Genomic DNA, 18,831 nt, shown 5'->3' with positions numbered 1-18,831 from the left:
TCTCCTCAGTTGAACACCATCATCGGTCTCGTACCTCTCCTCATATCTTACTTCTCTCTGAGACACAGTTCTCTAATGATGTTCTCACTCGTCCCTTTCTCACATCCTACTGTAACCTCCACTCATGATTCCGGCTCAACTGTGGTGTTTGAGCTTATTCCAACAACAACACCGCTGTTGCACGCCTCAAGGATCTTGAGTTCCCAAACTTTGATGTTGTATGGCTCGTCTATATCCCTACTGCCACACTTGTCCTGTGTTTCACCTCTTGCTCTCTTCATCCTAAAAATTTTATGTACTTCGACCATCTAAACTCCCGCCATGAGACTGTGACATCCTCTCACCCGCAAGCTGAGATCCTCTACCTCGAGCATTTCAACGTTCACCATAGGGAAAGGTTGAATTCCTCCCATACGGATGGTGGAGGGATTGAATCCTTCACGTTCTCCTTTCTCAGTGATTTAGAGCAAATGATCTCCCATCCCACCTATATTCCTGACCACTGTGACCACTCTCATAATATTCTGGATTTGTGTTTCACCTCTAGTCCATCCCGCTGTAAACACACAATATCACCCCCAGTTGGTTCATCTGATCACACTTTCATGAATGTATCTATTCTAACGCCCCCCCCCCCTCCAGCAGCCCCCTCTAAGCTTAGATACTGACACCTCAACAAAGCTGACTCGAATAACTTACGTAACTTCTTTTCTGACTTTCCCTGGGTAAATTACTGTCAAACAAGGGATCAGACATATCAGGCTTGGAAAACCTCTCCTTCCTCTGGCTCCCATTCAGCTTTTATCACTGCCCGTAATCGCTACAAGCATGTTACCTGTGACGCAAAGAGTTCCTTTATTCACAGGAAGTACAATAACCTCTCCTCGTCATCCACTGATACGTCTTTCTGGTCTTTAGCTAAGGGCATCTCTAACAACTTCTGTCGCTCTACCTTTCTTTCACTTTCCCGTTCTGACGGGACTACAGCTGTCTCTCTCCTGTTGACAAAGCAACTCTCTTTGGTTCCCATGTCTCCTCTAACTCCACCTTGGATGACTCTAACATTCCTTCACCCACTGATGCTCGCTCTTACTAATGCTATACCTCTTCACGTAATCTCGTTTCGGACTGTCCAAAAACCGCTTCTTTCTCTGGACACAAACAAGACTTATGCTCCTGATGACATCCATCCCTGTGGACTAAGTGTGCCTCTGGACTTGCCCCTGTGCTTGCTCGTCTGTTCCGTTTCTGTTTAAAAACCACAACTTTTCCTTCTCCTTGGCAACGTGTCTTGATACATCCCATCACTAAGAAGGGTGACCGTTCTGACCCCTCTAACTATCGTTCTATTGCGTTGACATCTACCATTTCCAAATTTTTGAATCCCTCCTCAACCTCCATATCCTTAATCACCTCGAAAATCACACTCTTCTCTCTGATCACCAGGATGGCTTCCGTAAGGCGAGATCCACTGGTGATATTCGGTCTTATCTCACCAATGTCTGGTCATCATCCCTGAAAGATTAGGGGAAGTCATGTGTAGTTGCCCTTGACATATCTACGGCTTTTGACAGTGTGTGGCATCGGGGACTCATCTTTAAGCTCCCCTCTCTTGCCTTCCCTCCCTCACTTTGCTCGTTCATATCTGGCTTCCTCTCCGGCCGATCTGTCTCTGTGGTTGTTGATGGATCAGCCTCCCCCGTTTCTCCATCAACAGAGGTGTCCCTCAAGGTTCTGTCCTGTTCCCTACCCTTTTTCTCCTTTTTATCAACAATTTCCTCTCCTCCACAAATAATCCAATGCACTCATACGCTGACGACTCAACTCTGCTTTCATCCACATCCTTCAATTCTGCTCCCTCTTCTCTCACTCGATCTGCATCTTAACACAGCTTCCTCAATAAACTCAGACTTGGACAGGATTTCTCAGTGGGGTAGGCAAAATCTTGTTAAGTTTAATGCCTCCAAGATCCTATTTCTACCCATCTCTTTATCGAAAGCTCCTCACAATTCTCGTATCTCATTTGACGGTTCTGTAATTCCACCTCTTGAGCCAATGAACTCACTTGGTATTACTGTAACATCCACTCTTTCTTGGAAACCCCACATTACAGGAAAAGCTAATTCTGCCTCTAAGAAACTGGGTGTCCTGTTTAGATGTCGAAACTTTTCATCTGAACACTTGATTTGTTCTTGTATAGAGTACTGCTCTCACATCTGGGATGGTTCTAGCTCTGTATGCTTACTTGACAGAGATGAGTCGAAAGCGATCCAACTTATTAACTGTCTCAGACAAACTTCCAAACTTGACTCCTTTGCCCTTCGCCACAATGTTGGTTCACTTTCCCTGTTCTATAGGTAATACTTTGGTTTCTGCTCCCGGGAGCTGGCTGCTTGTGTGCCCCCACTACTAGCTAAACCATGCAATACTCGGCAAGCTGCTGCGTCACATGATCATGTTGCCATCGGCAGCTCAAGGGTGAGCCGTCTTGATAGCTACTTCTTTCCCTTTCCCTACACGTCGAAGATTTGGAACTATCTTCTCATGTTTTTCCCAATAACTGCGACCTGGCACATTTCAAAAGACAGATCTTTCACTTCTTTTAAAATTCGTAAATACTTCCCCTTGTGTTTTCTTTTCAGTTTCATATTTCTATATTTCAATTAAGGCCCGGCCTTGATGTGGATTTTTGTCCATGACTGGAGCCTTTACATAAAAAAAATCATGTAGTAGGTGAGAAGCAGTCAAGCGATCAACCCTCATATTTTGGCCTTTTTCAATGTTCTTGGATAGAACTTAATAGAACAAGCCATTTCGTTTAATTTCATTCCGTTGATTGTGACATTTTATGTTAATACGTTGCGAAAAGTTCTCTACCAACAGCACATCACCCCAGCCACATCATCGACGCGATCCTCACCTGGAACTTTTGGTTTATGCCAGCAGAGCCTGCACGGGCAACTGGAGCCTTGATCACGGCCATCTCATCAACGCTATGTGTGCACCCTAGCCTGAGACACGTACTCATTCTATCATCCAATCCCGAGGGATGGATGAACAGCTGGGTTGACTGAGGACCGACTCTCTCAACCAGGATTCGAATCAATGTGTTCGACCCTGGGCGGCCCGTGAGTGCGTCATGATGACCAACGGTGCGAGTTATGTTGATTTACAGAAAGGTAAACGGATATACAAAGTGCACTGGAGGCCTAGTGTAGTAAACTCATATCAGTGTTATGTGATCAATATTTTCATAAACGACTTGCGGTAGTCATGCAAGAAACAGTATACAATGTGTATACAGCATGTGAAGCGCCAGTTATGTGTGGATATCCATCTCGGTCAACTCACTGAGTTAGTAAAAAAGTCTTGGAAAAGATGTACATATGTACGTAGATATGTTGGTAAAGTGAGCACAAGGAGATAATGCATGAAAAGAGGCGAATGGGCAGACATATTGGTTATAATTACTTTGTATAATGATAATCTGCAGCAGTACTTGCACGTGCTCTAAAAATCCCAGTGCAATGTGTAGGAGTAGCTTAGCTAAGCTCTGCTGATAATGTAATGCTGAGACTGGGACACAATCATCATATTTGCATATGAATATACAGAAGTGCCAAGCTTGCAAACCTTAATACAAGGGAGACGCTGAAATCTTATGTATCAGGCTGGGAAAAGCTACCTCTAAAGAGCAATAGTGAATTTTGAACTGTTAAAGAACAAATTTGTTTAATGACTGGATGTTAAAACTGTTCTTGCTACATACACTGCATTCAGGATATTTCTTAAAATAACTTTTTATATATTCCCCGTGGAGACATGGTGGTATATGGATGGTATGCTACCCTGTCCTGCTAACGTAATAATTACTTCAGTAAAGCATTTCAATTTCAAGAATACGACTAAGTAACGAATCAGATATACGTTTTCCTTCATGGGTGACTGGCATCTATCAATGGCCCGAGTTCGACGTGGCGTTGACATACATTATCTTCCTAGCTGTAACTAACATATTTGTCATTTGGTGAGTTGAAAGAAATGGGGAAGAAGGGTCAGGTTGGTCTTGGAGTCACTACCTTCCAAGAACACTATAAACTCGTAAATCCATTAGACCAACACACGACTTATCGATGGGAACTGAGTTATGTATTTGATGGTGAAATACACTAGCAGAAAATGGCTGAGAATCCCGCCTGGTGTTTAACCTGAGCCTTTTGAAGCATTTTCTGTTTTGTAAGCTCCGGACACAACCTGCCATCATGACAACCAGTTTAATATGTGCAAAATACAGATATGACTACAATTCGTAGGTTGAATATTACCACATCTTATATGGAGAGCCATCCTAATTAACTATAGATTGGAAAAAGAAAAATATCTGCAACCTCAGATGAACAGTACCAACCATAAATATACCAAAATTAGATAATAAATGTGACTGTAACGACATTAAGAGGTGGAGAAAAAACTTATCATTAACGCAAACAAGTGGGAACTATTCTCAAAAAATAATGAAGCACCAAGATTACTCTTTTCTACTGTTTTATAGACCATGTAGGAACAGTTTTAGTTCATATTTTGAAAATAAAAAAAGAACTTTAACTGAGAACTTTTCAGCACACTAAATTTCATTTTCAGAGTCCCAACAATATACAAAAATCCAGAAGAGGAGCAAATCGCATTATACCACAAACCACATCTAACCATCAAAGAACAAGTAAACTACATCGTTGGTCCAACAACAGCAAAATCCAAGCTACTGGCTCAGCGAGGATTGTCAGCTGAGCCATTACACAACCAGACCCCTTCCTTTCCTAGCTAGCCTCAGCAAATACAGGTGTCATTCGCTGTCAAAAAACAAACAAACAAAAAAAAACCCACTAAATCGAACGTATACAATAACCACTTACAAGCGCTTACATATATGAAGGAGGAAAAATAAAGCTTTTCATGATGTTTGTGGATAGCAGTAATCTGAATGCGAGCAGCTGTTGAATATTTTATATTACCGCTGAACGAGTGCCGACGAGTAGAAGGGTTGCCTCCCTGGGGGCCTTTTCCCCCTCCAGACTGGTGGACTCTGTGCGGCGGCGTCTGGCCTCTGCTACAGCTACGTCCCACACGCTGAGGCCTCCTCCACTACTGCCCACGCCCGCACTGCAACACCAGCACATACGTCAGGGGAAGACAGGTAGAGACGGGGGAAAACAAAGGGTGGGGGACATTGGGCATAATGTCGTACACAAGAGCCATTAATGGTCCTGACTTGTCCTGGTATACTGTAAGCCAAGCTGAAGATTTAGATGAAAAATAGAATCACATTGGATTAAGGATAGTTAAGCTTGGTAGGATATACGTATGTAGTAAGCTACAAGTGATAAGCTACAGTTGTCCTGTACACAAAAAGCAAGTCTCCCTCCACAACTTTTCCTACAGGTAAACATTTACTTGACTGTTACTGACTGAGAGAACAAGAGTAGGTAGGGACAACAGTGGATGAGTGTTGCCTCATTGAGTGACTGGATCAGTGGCCTATGAGGGTATGGGTCACCAGACCAGAGGGACCCCGCACACCACTCACTAATGGAAATGAAGTTGTCATTTTGTTCTAACCTAAATTGTCGTACCTTTATGTTGCTTTACTCACTGTCCACTCCACCCGCCTCAGGTGCTCTGATGCCAAGTCGAGATTGTCGCTCAGGACTTAGCTTTATGAAACATTTAGATTTCTTTCGTAGTATTTTCAGTATATGAATTCTAGCTGTCAGACATTCTTACATAAACATATCTTATCTTTTCACGTTTCAACAAACGTCCTTTAAATCTATTCCTCATCATGATAACCTACATTTATCCACCTCGAATGAAAAAAAGAAAAATACTAGAAAAAGGACTTCGATGATAATTTGTGATCCTTCTTTGTTGTAGACTCGACTTTATAAGATAGAAAGGTCAATAGATAGCAGGGAAGACCAAGATAGGGAAGAGAATTCGTTTCGTTTTTCGAGGAAAGAAGTCACTCCTCGTGAGGATGAACTTTACACAAAACTATGATAGTAGTTTCCGGTTGTGTGAGACTGGTCAAAACAGTAGCTGGAACAAAGCCAGCTCACGATGCCAAAGGCTTGAACAACACCTTCAGAAAAGTGGCAGCAACATAACGGCAGACGAAAATGCATGGCTGGAAAGGAGTGATAGTAGGAGACTTGATAAAGTGGAATGATTATAATTTCACTCTGGCTAGAAAGATGGAAGGGTCCAACCCAGATATGCGAGCAGTATTCCACACTTGAGACCAATGTATCCTTTATAGATATGTAATGGCTGTTTTAAAGAAAAACATCGTTACATATACAGCACTCATATTTTGGGAAGCAAGTTTTGCGATATTCGTTATGAAGATTTTCTAAGACACAGTAGGTTATAGGATTGATACAAACATTGTTGTTATTGCAGAGTTACATTGAGGATTTGAATATAGTAGGAAACGAATGAGCTCTACAGACATAGTGAGAAAGTCCGTAATGGCAGTAGAATTTTATCCTGAAAATTTAGATAATGTATGGGTGACTGATACTTGTGTATTAATGGAAAAGTCCGTATTGTCAGTGGAATTTCATCTTGAAAACAAATAATGATATATGGGTGACTGATACTTGAGTATTAATGGAAGTTTTACAGTCTTGTTGTCCCGTTATGTGCGAATGTTATGGAGGTCTACCATGAAAACATCCTGTGACAAAAGAATGATCAACGTCCTCGTTTACTCACATCCTCAACCTCGTATATTGCAGGTGACAAGGACTGGAGTCTTTACTAAACCATCCAGCAGGGCATGGATTATGGGGTAACTAAGCCGCGACGCCTTTTGGCATTATTCATTTGTTTATTTATCTATGTAATATTTATAATTTTCTTTTTCTTGAGTAATCTAATCATCCTCTCACCGGCAGCTTCAGCTTTGCAGCTGGGTCATCACAGGTCGTCAGGATTTGGAAGAAAAATAATGTTTACAGTTTTGTTCCCAACAAGAGTCGAACTTGAGGATGTCTCCTCATGTGAGGCGAGTACTGATCATTATGCCACACCTGGGGGAGGGAGACGCCCCTCTCCCCAAGTACCTCTTGTATGCCAGTGTCAGGGCGAGACAACCGCTCACACTCAACTTTGAATCTTCTGCTTCCCTGACCTGAGGTGGCGTTACACAGAGGACTGGGCGCGTGAACAAACATACTGATGGTAACTCAAGTTGTATGAGCGGCCATGGGTGTCCGGCAGGGAGACTCATCTCCGGTACAGCTACATTAATGCTGTTTACATGACTCTTGACCACATCCTTCTTACATATCTTTACTCTCTGTACATCCGTCCGCTCGACGTTACACGAGCATTGAAACGTTACCTCCAGTGAAGTTGTAATGACAACCATTTATGAAAGCAAGACTTGCTGAGGCACCTCTCGATTCAGAGGTGTCCATCACTTCCCTGCTTCTGATTGTAGAGCAGCATCGAAACCGGGAACTCCATGAAAAAAGTCCCTGGGATATATATATATATATATATATATATATATATATATATATATATATATATATATATATATATATATATATATCGTTTGAGTACAACCCCAGTGACGATATTGATTAGCTGGAACGAGTGTGTCATCACTGATATCAACAGCCAAGTTGTTATACACAATACAACAACAACGATATTTCATATTCCTTCGTCTACCTCATGACAAACTCACCTTCTAGGCATGGTTGTCTGTGTGTACCAGCTGTTGCTGCCTGCACGATGATAATATTCCCTTCTCACGGCTCCCAGGTAGCGAAATATCCCCCTGTAGATGCCTGGGGGAAGGTAATAACACAACCCACCGCCCTGCTGGACCCTAACTGGCGTGGAATGTGGCGCTAGTTACCCCAACACCTGTATCCTCACCACCAGTTTTTTTTTGTGTGTGTGTGTAACTAGACAGACATTACTGTTTGTGACAAACAGATCTGTGCAAATTGAAAGTAGTAATATCCTCCGTTTAACTATTTAACTCGTACTTTATTTCATAAATGCTTCCAATCAGATCAATGACGGACTGATTTATGCTCCTGGTAGTTATGACGAAGTACTTATTAAAGATCAATTTAATGTAGGATTCATATCCTTATCTTGAGTTGATTAACATAGATGTGGACTGATTAAAGGCAGACATTCGGGAACCCGAGTAATGCTATCCAGATCATGTGTAATGACGCTAAGCTAAGAACTTCGTGACCCTAATTAAACCATAATCTTGCATGTTAATTGGAACAGCATCGGAAAATAGGCAAACATACTTCATACCAAGTAAAGTTGTATACCTTTCTTAACAGAATAAGGTAGAAAAATGTACCAGCTCCTTCTGAGGTAAACAAAAGCCAGCTTCACAGTGACCAATAGGGACGCTGACACTTCATTTCTGTATATAATTCATGTCAAAACTCACGCAGGGGAAGTTAAAGACACAAAGCAGTTGATCGTTTTATAATAGGATGATGAGTAATTAACATTTGAATTACGCGCCATAATTAGTCTCGGCACTCCCTTCCCGGACATTCCTAACTGAGCAATATGATTGGCTGAAAGCTGTAGCCAATCACCAATGAAAACTTCGTATAGCTCGTGACATTTATTTTTTTTGGTGTCTATTAAACATGTATCAAATAATCTCCAAAGAATTCCTTGTCTCTTGTGAATCAGTGCAGTGAGATTGAATTTCAAACTGTTGAAAATTATCCAAAATGAGATTGTAGGATGACAATATGGACGGCTAGACCATAGGTTCTCCGACGTAAACACGACAGTTTTCCTCGGGTGATGGACGGAGATGTAGGTGTGGTGTGCTCTGTCAGAAAATTTGCCTCCCATGCCTTAATTTCCCCTCCAATGTGTGGTGAAGTGATATAAACGGCGCCAGAAAGACACCATGAATTTTGGGAGACAGTTAAAGAGGGTGAAGCAGCAGGCTGACCATCTGTTTTTGCGGTGAGTCAGGCGACCCAGCCCATTTCTTTGGCCTTCTGTGGATTATCTTCATTGATGCCTCAAAGTTTCTACCTCCTCTGTCGCCTGTCGTGTATCCCTGGTCGTCTTCTGCCTCCATTTGTGTATGTTCTAGTCCCTCCCTCGTCTCAAGCTGTGGCAAAACATGTTCAAATTCTTAATTTCTCTCCCTAACTTTTCCGATCCTACCTTCACCTCTCTCTTCTGGCCTTAACCTTGTGTGAATCAGTCGCACTTATCTCCTGTCTGGCTGCAGGAGTCAGGCCCTATCTGTTAATTACCATCCAACATGGGTTATGGTGGAGGCAGTACAGTTGTCCTGCCGATATTTAGGTTGACAGGTTACTTACTCGCAAGTTCGCCCTCTCACTACCTCATGTGTTCCCCCCCCTCCCCCCATACCTCTTGTGTTCACTTTCTCACTCCCTCTTGTGTTTTGTGTTCACCATCTCACTGCCCCATGTGTTTGCCCTCACTCTGCCTATTGTGTGCTCTCTCTCATCACCTCAAATGTTCACCCAGCTCACTACCTCTTTTGATCATGCTCTCACTTCCTCTTTTGTTTGCTCTCACCACTTCTTGTACTTACTTTCTTACTACCTCTTGTGTTTTCTCTCTCAGTGCCTCTTGTGTTCACTCTTTCACTGCCTCTTATGTTCACCCTCTCTCTAACTCATTTGTTCATGCTCTCACTTATGTTTGCTCTCACTGCTTCTTGTGTTTACCCTCTCACTGCCTCTTGTGTTTGCCCTCTCATTCCCTATTATGTTTGCTCTTTCACCACCTGTTATGTTCACCCTCTCTCTACCTCCTTTGTTCTTGCTCTCACTGCCTCTTGTAGTCACCTTCTCTGTCTCTTGTGTTCGTACCCTCACTACCTCATGTGTTTGTCCTCTCGTTTTTTGTGTTTATATTGTCTCTGCCACTTTTGTTCACCCTATGTAACTCACTGCCTCTTTATGTTCATCTTTCACCACCTTTTGTGCATTTTGCAATACTTTTTACCCTCTCGTCCCCAGGCATTTTGCTGGTGTGTCATTAAGCCCATGTTGAGTATTGTTTTGTAAAGAGGAATCCATTGCTATGTATTGTTTTGTAAATTTCTACTGCTTGTTATTTTGATGTCATTCTTGAAATACTTTTTATGTTTCTCAGCTACTTGCAGTGTTTATTGGACATAACAGTCACCCTACATCTATCTGTCTGTCTTTGGACATATTCATATTAACCTGAGAACTTAGGGACAATACAAATTTGAAACTTTATACATATGCCTGTTTTGGGGATGGCCAGGTGATGATATTCTGGGGGCATGTAGTCGCATGAATTTACCTATGAATTAGGAAAACATATGTAACTGCTATGATCAAGGAAAGCTAAATGAATTAAGACAAATATTTTGATACAGATTTTAGAATTTTTTCATTCTGGTATTTTTCATTTTTGTCGGGGCATTATGCAATATGGTATGCAGTTGCAAACAGTTGTATGTGCAGGTAGAAGGTGATAGATAGCTGGTAACAACAGACCAGGATTGCACATTACTACCATCAGGTTATCGGTAGTGCTAGAGACAGCAGAGAAGTGAGCCAGCACACCAGTGGCTGTTACATTACCCTCCCTGGCAGGGGTTGCTGTCTTTTCTTTCTGCTTCACACACATGTGGTTTATTGACATTCATCCTAAAAATGTGAAGTTTCCATCTTGCATGTTTATCATTTGACATGTAACTCGCACAACTCTATTCTTAACTTTAATTTACTAGTTGAGTTTTACATGCCATATAGCAAAATATCATAGGCAAAATATTATGGTAGATAAAGTTCAAAAGATGAGGCTCCACAATTGTCAAACTCTTCAGACTCAATACAAATGGGTAGTCACAAAATTCCTGGAAATTTCTTGCTTATACAAAACTCCCTGTCTTGACGGACAGAGATTGAAAACACAGTATGGCTTTGATGAGGCACATATCAAGCACAAAGACAATTTCCAAGAATTTTATGTGCTTACCATGTTGTCTTTTCACATGATATTACTTCATTCCTGTAGTGAATATGATTTACCTTTTGGTCTTGACCAAAGGAAAAAAAATCTTAGATTGTGTGAAAATAGCAAAATCTGAAATATTTTGAGCCACTCACATAGCCACATTGACTCAGACATGTAAACCTTAATACAGTGAAAGCTGTCAGTTTACAAAGGTTTAAAAGGCTATTTGACGATATAAAAAGGTTTGCGTGGAAATGGTGCTCAGTGACTGTAGAATGCTCTCCTAGTGGTGCTCAGTGAGTGTAGAATGCTCTCTTAGCACTGTACACACTTAACTACAATATTGATTGGTTAAGTCTTTGAATACTGCCACCATTTAAAGCCATTATGTACCCAGCAAGGTAGGTCATTCGGTGAAGCACATGATCTCTTCTCACAGTGGTTATCTGTGAGTAACTGAAAGGTTTAAGAATTTTTTCTGGGCTAATTAGAGTTGCAGGTGATGTATGACATCTGTTTATGACTTAAGAGAGTACGGATTTATTCAGACATTCCTAGAATGTATGTGACATCTTCCTGCAAAGGTGATATGTTTGTAACTGACAGGCTAGAGGTTTTTCAGGATAATTAGAGTCGTGGGGAATGTATGGCATCTGTATGGAGTTGTTGCTCTTGTGGTTAGACCTATTCAGATGTGGGCAGGAAATTTAGAGTGGCAGATGTAGGGTGTTTTGGTTGTGGTTGGGATGGTGTGCGAAGTGAGAGGGTCAGGGAGAATGGTTTGGTCAGGAGAGAAGAGGTAGTGAAAGCTTTGCGGAAGATGAAATCTGACAAGATGGCAGGTTTGGATGATATTGCAGTAAATATTTTTATATATTTATTATACTTAGTCGCCGTCTCCTGTGTTGTGAGGTAGCGCAAGGAAACACATGAAAGAATGGCCCAACCCACCCACATACACATGCATATACATAAATGCCCACACATGCACGTATACATACCTATACATTTCAATGTATACATACATATACATACACAGACATATACATATATACATATGTACATATTTATACTTGCTGCCTTCATCTATTCCTGTCGCCACCACGCCACACATGAAATGGCACCCCCCCTTCCCCTGCACGCGTGTGAGGTAGCGCAAGGGAAAGACGACAAAGGCCACATTCATTCACACTCAGTCTCTAGCTGTCATGTGTAATGCACTGAAACCATGGCTCCCTTTCCTCATCCAGACCCCACAAAACTTTCCCTGGTTTACCCCAGACACTTCACATGCCCTGGTTAAATCCATTGACAGCACGTCAACCCTGGTATACCACATCGTTCCAATTCACTCTATTCCTTGCACGCCTTTCACCCTCCTGTATGTTCAGGCCCCAATCACTCAGAATCCTTTTCACTCCATCCATCCACCTCCAATTTGGTCTCCCACTTCTCCTCATTCCTCCACCTCTGAGACATATATCCTCCTTGTCAGTCTTTCCTCACTCATTCTCTCCATATCACCAAACCTTTCAATACACCCTCTTCTGCTTTCGCAACCACACTCTTTTTATTTCCACACATCTCTCTTACCCTTTCATAACTTACTTGATCAAACCTCCTCACACCACATATTGTCCTCAGGCACTTCATTTCCAACACATCCACCCCCCTCCGCACAACCCTATCTATAGCCCACTCCTTGCAACCATATGATATTATTGGAGCCACTATTCCTTCAAACATACCCATATTTGCTCTCAGGGATAACATTCTCGCCTTCCACACATTCTTCAATGCTCCCAGAACCTTTGCCCCCTCCCTCACCCTGTGACACTTCCACTTTCATGGTTCCATCCACTGCTAAATCCTTTCCCAGATATCTAAAACACTTCACTTCCTCCAGTTTTTTCCATTCAAACTTACCTCCCAATTAACTTGTCCCTCAACCCTACTGAACCTAATAACCTTGCTCTTATTCGCATTTACTCTCAGCTTTCTTCTTTCACACACTTTGCCAAACCCAGTCACCAACTTCTGCAGTTTCTCACCTGAATCAGCCACCAGCGCTGTATCAGCAAGCAACAGCTGACTCACTCCCCAAGCCCTCTCATCCACAACAGCCTGCATACATGCCCCTCTTTCCTAAACTCTTGCATTCACCTCCCTAACCACCCCATCCTTAAACAAATTGAACACCCACTGTGACATCACGCACCCCAGCCGCAAACCGACATTCACTGAGAACCATTCACTTTCCTCTCTTCCTTCTTGTACACATGCTTTACATCCTTGATAAAAAAATTTCACTGCTTCTAGCATCTTCCCTTTTCGAAGGAGTGCGCAAGACAAGAGAACAAATGGGAAGATCGGTGAAGGGGGCTAATGAGGAGGTAATAACAAGTAGTGAGAAGGAGATTGAGTGAGTATTTTGAAGATTTGTTGAGGGTGTTAGATGATACAGTGGCAGATATAGGGTGTTTTGGTCGAGATGGTGTGCAAAGTGAGAAGGTCAGGGAGAATGATTTGGTAAACAGAGAAGAGGTAGTGAAAGCTTTGCGGAAGATGAAAGCCGGTAAGGCGGCAGGTTTGGATGGTATTGCAGTGGAATTTATCTAAAAGGGGGTGACTGTGTTGTTGACTGGTTGGTGGGGATATTCAGTGTGTGTGTATGGCTCATAGTGAAGTGCCTGAGGATTGGCGGAATACATGCATAGTGCCATTGTACAAAGGCAAAGAGGATAAAGATGAGTGCTCAAATTACAGAGGTATAAGTTTCTTGCGTATTCCTGGGACATTTTATGGGAGGGTATTGATTGAGAGGGTGAAGGCATGTACAGAGCATCAGATTGGGGAAGAGCAGTGTGGTGTGAGAAGTGGTTGAGGATGTGCGGATCAGGTGTTTGCTTTGAAGAATGTGTGTGAGAAATACTTACAAAAACAAATGGATTTGTATGTAGCATTTATGGATCTGGAGAAGGCATATGATAGAGTTGATAGAGATGCTCTGTGGAAGGTGTTAAGAGTATGTGGTGTGGGAGGCAAGTTACTACAAGCAGTGAAAAGTTTTTATCGAGGATGTAAGGCATTTGTGTGAGTAGGAAGAGAGGAAAGTGATTGGTTCCCAGTGAATGTCAGTTTTGCTTCAGGGATGTGTGATGTCTCCATGGTTGTTTAATTTGTTTGTGGATGGGGTTGTTAGGGAGGTGAATGCAAGAGTTTTGGAGAGAGAGGCAAGTATGCAGTCTGTTGTGGATGAAAGAGCTTGGGAAGTGAGTCAGTTGTTGTTCGCGGAAGATACAGCGCTAGTGGCTGGTTAGGGTGAGAAACTGCTGAAGCTGGTGACATGAGTTTGGTAAAGTGTGTGAAAGAAGAAATCTGAGAGTAAATGTGAATAAGAGCATGAGAAGCGTGGGAGGTGGGCAGATTAGAAAGGGTAGTGAGTGTTGGGATGAAGAAGTAAGATTATTAGTGAATGAGAAGAGAGGCATTTGGCCGATTTTTGCAGGGAAATAATGCAAATGACTGGGAGATGTATAAAAGAAAGAGGCAGGAGGTCAAGAGATAGGGGGAAGAGGTGAAAAAGAGGGCAAATAAGAGTTGGGGCTAGAGAGTATCATTAAATTTTAGGGAGAATAAAAAGATGTTTTGGAAGGAGGTAAATAAAGTGCATAAGACAAGGGAATAAATGAGAACTTCAGTGAAAGGGAGCTCATGGGGAGGTGATAACAAGTAGTGGTGATGTGAGAAGATGGAGTGAGTATTTTGAAGGTTTGTTGAATGTGCTTGATGATAGAGTGGCAGATATAGGGTGTTTTGGTCGAGGTGGTGTGCAAAGTGAGAGGGTTAGGGAGAATGATCTGGTAAACAGAGAAGAGGTAGTAAAAGCTTTGCGAAAGATGAAAGCCAGCAAGCAGTGGGTATGGATGGTATTGCAGTGGAATTTATTTAAAAAGGGGGTGACTGTATTGTTGACTGGATCGTAAGGTTATTTAATGCATGTATAACTCATGGTGAGGTGCCTGAGGATTGGCGGAAAGCATGCATAGTGCCATTGTACAAAGGCAAAGGGGATAAAAGTGAGTGCTCAAATTACAGAGGTATAAGTTTGTTGAGTATTCCTGGGAGATTATATGGGAGGGTATTGATTGAGAGGGTGAAGGCATGTACAGAGCATCAGATTGGAGAAGAGCAGTGTGATTTCAGAAGTGATAGAGGATGTGTGGATCAGGTGAGAAATACCTAGAAAAGCAAATGGATTTGTATGTAGCATTTACGGATCTGGAGAAGGCATATGATAGAGTTGATAGAGATGCTCTGTGGAAGGTATTAAGAATATATGGTGTGGGGGCAAGTTGTTAGAAGCAGTGAAAAGTTTTTATTGATGATGTAAGGCATGTGTATGTGTAGGAAGAGAGGAAAGTGATTGGTTCTCAGTGAATGTTGCTTTGCGGCAGGGGTGTGTGATGTCTCCATGGTTGTTTAATTTGTTTTTTGGATGGGGTTGTTATGGAGGTGAATGCAAGAGTTTTGGAAAGAGGGGCAAGTATGCAGTCTGTTGTGGATGAGAGAGCTTGGGAAATGAGTCAGTTGTTGTTCGCTGATGATACAGCACTGGTGGCTGATTCATGTAAGAAACTGCACAAGCTGATATCTGAGTTTGGTAAAGTGTTTGAAAGAAGAAAGCCGAGAGTAAATGTGAATAAGAGCAAGGTTATTAGGCACAGTAGGGTTGAGGGACAAGTCAGTTGGGAGGTAAGTTTGAATGGAGAAAAACTGTAGGAAGTGAAATGTTTTAGATATCTGGGAGTGAATTTGGCAGCGGATGGAACCATGGAAGCGGAAGTGAATCATAGGGTGGGGGAGGGGGCGAAAGTTCTGGGAGCGTTGAAGAATATGTGCAAGCCAAGAACATTGTCTCGGAAAGCAAAAATGGGTATGTTTGAAGGAATAGTGGTTCCAACAGTGTTATATGGTTGTGAGGCATGGGCTGTGGGTAGAGTTGTGCGGAGGAGGGTGGATGTGCTGGAAATGAGATGTTTGAGGTCAATATGTGGTGTAAAGTGGTTTGATCAAGTAAGTAATAATAGGGTAAGAGAGATGTGTGGAAATAAAAAGAGTGTGGTTGAGAGAGCAGAAGAGGGTGTTTTGAAATGGTTTGGTCACATGGAGAGAATGAGTGAGGAAAAATTGACCAAGAGGATATATGTATCAGGGGTGGAGGGAACGAGGAGAAATGGGAGACCAAATTGGAGGTGGAAAGATGGAGTGAAAAAGATTTTGTGTGATCGGCAGGAGGGTGAAAGGCGGGCAAGGAATAGAGTGAATTGGATCGATGTGGTATACCGGGGTTGACGTGCTGTCAGTGGATTGAATGGCCCAACCCACCCCCATACACATGTATATACATACACGTCCACACACGCAAATATACATACCTATACATCTCAATGTACACATATATATACACACACAGACACATACATATATACTCATGCATACAATTCACACTGTCTGCCTTTATTCATTCCCATCGCCACCTCGCCACACATAGAATAACATCCCCCTCCCCCCTCATGTGTGCGAGGTAGCGCTAGGAAAAGACAACAAAGGCCCCATTTGTTCACACTCAGTCTCTAGCTGTCATGCAATAATGCCCGAAACCACAGCTTCCTTTCCACATCCAGGCCCCACACAACTTTCCATGGTTTACCCCAGACGCTTCACATGCCCTGATTCAATCCACTGTCAGCACGTCAACCCCGGTATACCACATCGATCCAATTCACTCTATTCCTTGCCCGCCTTTCACCCTCCTGCCGATCACACAAAATCTTTTTCACTCCATCTTTCCACCTCCAATTTGGTCTCCCACTTCTCCTCATTCCCTCCACCTCCGACACATATATCCTCTTGGTCAATCTTTCCTCACTCATTCTCTCCATGTGCCCAAACCATTTCAAAACACCCTCTTCTGCTCTCTCAACCACGCTCTTTTTATTTCCACACATCTCTCTTACCCTTACATTACTTACTCGATCAAACCACCTCACACCACACATTGTCCTCAAACATCTCATTTCCAGCACATCCATCCTCCTGCGCACAACTCTATCCATAGCCCACGCCTCGCAACCATACAACAATGTTGGAACCACTATTCCTTCAAACATACCCATTTTTTCTTTCCGAGATAATGTTCTCGACTTCCACACATTCTTCAAGGCTCCCAGGATTTTTGCCCCCTCCCCCACCCTATGATTCACTTCTGCTTCCATGGTTCCATCCGCTGCCAGATCCACTCCCAGATATCTAAAACACTTCACTTCCTCCAGTTTTTCTCCATTCAAACTTACCTCCCAATTGACTTGACCCTCAACCCTACTGTACCTAATAACCTTGTTCTTATTCACATTTACTCTTAACTTTCTTCTTTCACACACTTTACCAAACTCAGTCACCAGCTTCTGCAGTTTCTCACATGAATCAGCCACCAGCGCTGTATCATCAGCGAACAACAACTGACTCACTTCCCAAGCTCTCTCATTCACAACAGACTTCATACTTGCCCCTCTTTCAAAACTCTTGCATTCACCTCCCTAACAACCCCATCCATAAACAAATTAAACAACCATGGAGACATCACACACCCCTGCCGCAAACCTACATTCACTGAGAACCAATCACTTTCCTCTCTTCCTACACGTACACATGCCTTACATCCTCGATAAAAACTTTTCACTGCTTCTAACAACTTGCCTCCCACACCATATATTCTTAATACCTTCCACAGAGCATCCCTATCAACTGTATCACATGCCCTCTCCAGATCCATAAATGCTACATACAAATCCATTTGCTTTTCTAAGTATTTCTCACATACATTCTTCAAAGCAAACACCTGATCCACACATCCTCTACCACTTCTGAAACCACACTGCTCTTCCCCAATCTGATGCTCTGTACATTCCTTCACCCTCACAATCAGTACCCTCCCATATAATTTACCAGGAATACTCAACAAACTTATACCTCTGTAATTTGAGCACTCACTCTTATCCCCTTTGCCTTTGTACAATGGCACTATGCACACATTCCGCCAATCCTCAGGCACCTCACCATGAGTCATACATACATTAAATAAGCTTACCAACCAGTCAACAATACAGTCACCACCTTTTTTAATGAATTCCACTGCAATACCATCCAAACCTGCTGCCTTGCCGGCTTTCATCTTCCGCAAAGCTTTTACTACCTCTTCTCTGTTTACCAAATCATTTTCCCAAACCCTCTCACTTTGCACACCACCTCGACCAAAACACCCTATATCTGCCACTCTATCATCAAACACATTCAACAAACCTTCAAAATACTCACTCCATCTCCTTCTCACATCACCACTACTTGTTATCACCTCCCCATTAGCGCCCTTCACTGAAGTTCCCATTTGCTCCCTTGTCTTACCCACTTTATTTACCTCCTTCCAGAACATCTTTTTATTCTCCCTAAAAGTTAATGATACTCTCTCACCCCAACTCTCATTTGCCCTCTTTTTCACCTCTTGCACCTTTCTCTTGACCTCCAGTCTCTTTCTTTTATACATCTCCCACTCAATTGCATTTTTTCCCTGCAAAAATCGTCCAAATGCCTCTCTCTTCTCTTTCACTAATAATCTTACTTCTTCATCCCACCACTCACTACCCTTTCTAATCAACCCACCTCCCACGCTTCTCATGCCACAAGCATCTTTTGCGCAATCCATCACTGATTCCCTAAATACATCCCATTCCT

At 42.5% G+C, this 18,831-nt stretch overlaps 2 protein-coding genes across 2 annotated transcripts in view; one reads left to right on the top strand and one right to left on the bottom strand.

Moving 5' to 3' along the window:
• The window catches only part of LOC139751357 (cytoplasmic dynein 2 light intermediate chain 1), a 55,600-nt gene extending 47,700 nt beyond the window's left edge, over window positions 1–7,900 (bottom strand). Inside the window, exons 1-2 of the mRNA XM_071666718.1 lie at window positions 7,757–7,900; window positions 5,013–5,160 (exon numbers count right to left, since the gene is read on the bottom strand). Of these exons, the coding sequence (XP_071522819.1) occupies window positions 5,013–5,160; window positions 7,757–7,767 (159 nt within the window). The 5' untranslated portion in view covers window positions 7,768–7,900. The remainder of the gene's footprint in view (window positions 1–5,012; window positions 5,161–7,756) is intronic.
• A 780-nt stretch (window positions 7,901–8,680) lies between these two features.
• Window positions 8,681–18,831, top strand: part of LOC139751129 (uncharacterized) — a 248,865-nt gene continuing 238,714 nt past the window's right edge. The window contains exon 1 of the mRNA XM_071666228.1: window positions 8,681–9,030. Within this exon, the coding sequence (XP_071522329.1) occupies window positions 8,972–9,030 (59 nt within the window). The 5' untranslated portion in view covers window positions 8,681–8,971. The remainder of the gene's footprint in view (window positions 9,031–18,831) is intronic.

This window comes from Panulirus ornatus, chromosome 11, assembly GCF_036320965.1.
Source record: "Panulirus ornatus isolate Po-2019 chromosome 11, ASM3632096v1, whole genome shotgun sequence".
Lineage (NCBI taxonomy): Eukaryota > Metazoa > Arthropoda > Malacostraca > Decapoda > Palinuridae > Panulirus > Panulirus ornatus.
The sequence above is the reverse complement of the archived record's forward strand: the minus strand, read 5'-3'. Positions and strand labels throughout refer to the sequence as shown.